This window comes from Pavona decussata, unplaced genomic scaffold (assembly GCF_977016875.1).
Source record: "Pavona decussata unplaced genomic scaffold, jaPavDecu1.1 SCAFFOLD_244, whole genome shotgun sequence".
Lineage (NCBI taxonomy): Eukaryota > Metazoa > Cnidaria > Anthozoa > Scleractinia > Agariciidae > Pavona > Pavona decussata.
In genome coordinates, this window is record NW_028145649.1 from 1,192,687 (window position 1) to 1,197,685 (window position 4,999).

Sequence of the window (4,999 nt, forward strand, 5' to 3'; positions counted from 1 at the left end):
GGGTAAATAAAGATTATTATTATTATTATTATTATTATTATTATTATTCAGTTCTACGTAATGTCGGCGTTTGTTTATTCTTTGGCTGATTAGAACTGTCATTAGCTCGCGTCCTACGCATACAGCTGTTTTGACAAAGGTTCAAAAAAGCGTAAAAGCGTACGCGACAATGCCGAAAGGTAGTCTGGGAATACCCAATAAATTTTAAAAAAAGCTCAGAATCCACAATGCCTTGACCGTACAGTGAAGACTTGAGATGGCGACCAATATGGATTCTGAGCTTTTCTTGAAATTTTTTGGGTATTTTCCAGACTACCTTTCGGCATTGTCGCGTACGCTTTACGCTGTTTTGGAATGTCGAAACAGCTGTATACCAGCAGCTTTCCGTTCACGATCCTTTGCCACCAGTATTCACAAAAAAATTGGCTGTGGATCAAAATAGCAGCAGTTGCATCCAAGTATTGGAAAGAATAGCAAAAATTAACAGAATCCTGACAGAAATTCCAACACAATGTTTAGAGTCAATAGTCCTGAGCACTGTACCAACAAGATACATACATACATGCAAACACACATACATAATCTTTATTTAAACACGATGGTTTTCAAAGCTGTTAGCTCGTGGGGGCGTGTGTTTACGCCTAAACTAACCCAATCTACATTACTTTAGAATATTTCAGGTATAGCGAATGCAATGGTTAACAGTAGACAAAATTCCGTTGTCTGTAACGTGTGGTTGATGCAGACGCACAGTCAAACTTAAAAAGGAAAAAAGATAGGGGGCATTCTTTTGTTATGACATTATAAACTTAGCAAAGACCACTACTAAAAATAGGAGCAATTTGTACCTGGAACTTCGTGTAGATAAGGATCACCAATGGACTAAATATTAAAACAACTTGAAAAAAGCAAGGCTGATCGAACACTGCTAGTATTTTAATAAGATTGCCTAATATTAATGTTATTCTTTTGTGATTGGCGTTTCCTTGAGGTATAAAAATGGGATCCACTGCTTCGTTTCATGTATGTGAAACGGGTACTATTTCGGGAAAAGTTGGTACGTACACGAACAAGGGTAAAGCTGTGGGAGGAGCGTCACTGCATGAGTCTTTATTGAGCATCTTCCCCGAGTAAAATTTAGAAGTTTCCAAGTTTAGCATACATTATTTCAAGAGACTCTATGACAATTCTTTCAATTGAAACCAATCGTGAACATAGCTATGATTTTTTAGCTTCCTTTATTAAATTTTCAATTGCTACTCTTTTCTTTGTTCAGTGAGATTAAACAAATGTGTCGGTGTGGGAAAAAGCACTGACATAAAAAAATATGGATTTCAATATGAATGCGGTATATCTCAAAGAAAAAGAGCAGGACATAGCAACGAAAGATAAAACGTTCGACAATAGCTGTAGTGAAATGTGTTTCATTCAAATGGAGACAAGGTTATCATGTTTAATCTCAATAAAGCGGTTTTCATTTGAGTGTCTTTGAACCAAAACCAAACTAATTACTCTAACCAATCACAATAGACGTAAACAGTGCAATGGACCAATCAGAGCTCAAGGCCAATACATGTAGCCGGCGCCAAAGGCGGGAAAACGCGTGTGAGCCGCGATTGAAGTCACGATTGAAAAAGTCGCCCGAGTTTTGCTAACCAATCACAGATCAAAGTAAACCAAAACCAAAGTAATTAAAAAATTACTTTTGACAATTAATTGAAAACCGCTCTATAATTTTCATAATGCAACAGTATTTACAATAAAACTCGAATCCTTAACCCTTTGCGGGTACCTCAAGAATGCATTTCTTTGCAATACTATTTTAGGAACATTGAAAGCACTTCAGGAAACACTTACCGGTAAATAATTCTTGAACTAAAACGACAGCATGAGTGATGATTAGACTACTGCGTAATTAGAAAAAAAAAAAGCTCTCTCGCAGAAGAAAGAACTCGTTACAAGTGCAAACTACGTTCTGATCAAACTACTGTAGCTATAGCCCAGTTTGACTCTCGCGTCCAACAGAGAGTTACAATGCAAAGCAAAACACCTGAATTCCTTTTAGTCAAGTATCTATGACGTACTTTGTGATTAGCGTGTTTGACCTACAAGATTGTGAGTGAGTGAAATCTTGGCCAATAAAGCTTCAACTTGTATGCCCTCTTAGTTTGCTTCATATAAGTCTTGCACAAACTGTTCCGAAGTAGACCTTTTTATAACGTTGCAAAGAAGTTTATCAATTGTTTAACAACAATGTTAAATGGTCGTTAATTGAAATACTTCACGTTGCCCTGAGGCGCAAACAGCCCTTCAAATTGTTTTTAATGATGGCTGCTGAAAGATTGCGTATAGTAGTAGCGACTGCTGTTTGCTATCTTTTGCGTTTACGAATAGTATTTGCCGACCAATTTACAGAAACGGATACATAATATGTAAGCTCGTGTGTTCGCACTTCAATCCTGGTACTTACGATGGTGGTTTTCGATGCCATTTTGTGGGATAGGCAACGCATCACTGAAAATATTGCAGAAGTTGTTTTCCATAAAATCAGATTTCTTTCAACTAATTTTCATAAAATTGGAATAAAAGGTTTTACCAGAGATATCTGGAAGGTTTGAAGCTGTGCTACAAACTCAATCACGAATTCTAATTTTTTTGAGCATTTGTTTGTTAAAATGTTTTTTTTTTTTTTTTACGGCGAACTATAACGGGATTGAAAGATCTGAAAACACGATCTACTGGGAAAGTCTTGTATGGGAAAACGAAAACGCTACTACACTCTTTTGACAAAACAAGATCCCGCAAATGTAACTAGTTAAGCTCTTACGTTTTCTATTATCTGGAGTTTGCAGCGCCGATAATTGTTCAGGATTAAACTTTAAAAATATTGTCTGACAACGAATTCCGTGTTGGTGTGCATTCAAAATTGCGGTGAATCGAAATGTCCATCCTAACGAGCTTCAGACGCTGATCTCGTGCACTGACTTTGCAACTTCTCTTTATCTCCATCCAACCCTGAGGATCTATCACAACAGCGACAAATGTACTCAAAAATTCTCTTAAAACCTTTGCGGAAGTCTTTGCTAAAAATGGCAAAAATAATCGGATTAACCACACAGTTAGTATAGGTGAACAGCCAGCAGACGATGGAAATTTTGGTGAAGTCTGGGTCGTTTATCCCGCCACCAAAATCCGCCCACAACCACACCACTTGATTGGGAAACATAAAAATCGCGAACACAACCACAACCACTATAAACATTTTCGTTGCTTTCGCGTTCGGAGTACTCCAGATGTCGACTCGCACCCGAGAGCTAACGGTGCTGAGTTTTTTCATAACAGAGTTAGCTCTGGAAACCTTGCGCTGTAGCTTTTTCGGCGATTCAGCGTCGCTTTCACGTCTAACCAAGTGCGCCATATTCGAGGAGATAGAATTGTCGCGCATTTTAGCTGAAGTGTTGCAGAGCGCGCGGACTGCTAGGCCGTACATCAGCGCCATAAAACACAGAGGTAAACCATACTGAACGAGGAACAGGAAAAAGGTGTACGCTTGCCTGTACACAAACTTTGGCCAGTTTTCTTCGCAAGAGCCGTTGTTGAGGCTCAGAAAGTAGGCGTACGGACTAACAGCTGCCAGAGAGAAAACATGGACCATACAAATCAAAATACAGATTTGTTTCATTGATAAACGCGTCTTAAACGGATGCATTATGAGTCGGTAACGGTCGAGTGAAATTGCGGCGAGCGTAAGCGAGGAGGCACAAGTGAAGTATGTTTGCGCTGGCCACAACAGCTTACACATGACTCCGCCATAGAACCACACATAGCTGTTTTCTTCCAGGATGAAATCAAACACGATACTTATGATTGGAGTCAGCAGATCACAGATTGCCAAGTTGAGAATGAGAATGTTTGAAGGAGTTCGCATTTTCCTTGTGGTACTGATTATGTGCGCCACCATGCTGTTGCCAAAAGTGCTCGCAGATAAGATGAGGATGTAAAAAACTATCTTTGTGATCTTGAAGCTTGTAGTCTCCCCTTGCGCCCCGTCTGGTTGTGAACTTGGAAAGCTTCCATTGCTGGCTTCAGTGACGGTATCGTTTCTCTCCATAACGTAGCTAGCGTATCAAAAGTCTCTCTGATGTGTTCTGTACTCGGGAATCGCCCGTATGCATTGAGATATCATCCACCTAAAAGCGCATGTTATCTATGGGGCGGAAACCCCTCCTGATTGACGATTGAGATTAATGGCAAAAATTAATATCTATCTCGCGGAAACTGTATCAGTTAACCTTGCCCCTTCTAATTTAATCTGCTTGATAGCATATCAAGATTCACGCATGCATGCGTGCAAATGTTTCTTTAATTCGCAAGTGTCGCGTAATTTATACAAATCACCGAGTGTGTTAATGGCTTCAATATTTGTACAATAGCTCGACGGGGAATCCATTTACTCAGCTATAGGGAACTGTTTTCTCTTTGGCTTCATGTCTTTACACCATAAATACGGTGATCCGTTTTCTCTACTTTGAAAATGTCTGTTCTGTTTCTCTAGATGCCGTTATAACTCGTGGCGGGGTAGAGTGATAACAGAATTCTTGGGGTAGATCGGATAAAAACACTTCTAATCCTGTCTACTCATGCATGCATTTCTCAAACTATTATAAAACAGCTACTTGGAGTATTAACAAAGCCAGAAGATTAGACCCCCGAGTTTTACATATTTCGCACGCTGAGTTACTCAATGTTACCTTGTTCTTCGCTAAATTCTCTTTCACCTCTCAGTTCGTACGTTGCGGACCCCCCACCCAACCCACCCCCTAATTATGGCCGAAGTACCTCTCCTTCGCGGCCCATACTTTGCGGACTTTGGGAACAGTGATTATTGCAATAAAAGTTTTTTAATTGTTTGAATTTTTAAGGAGCTGATAAGAGAGTCATTATTGTCTTACCTGGTTCGTTCCCGTGTGTGCTGTGATGGAACACAGGCAAGCTACAG

General features: G+C 39.6%; 1 protein-coding gene across 1 annotated transcript; it reads right to left on the reverse strand.

Moving 5' to 3' along the window:
- Positions 1-387: 387 nt before the first annotated feature.
- On the reverse strand, positions 388-4,525 carry LOC146457322 (galanin receptor type 1-like). Its single transcript, XM_085092167.1, has one exon. The coding sequence runs from the start codon at positions 4,109-4,111 to the stop codon at positions 2,951-2,953; it is 1,161 nt and encodes a 386-aa protein (XP_084948293.1). The 5' UTR covers positions 4,112-4,525; the 3' UTR covers positions 388-2,950.
- Between the last annotated feature and the right edge of the window lie 474 nt (positions 4,526-4,999).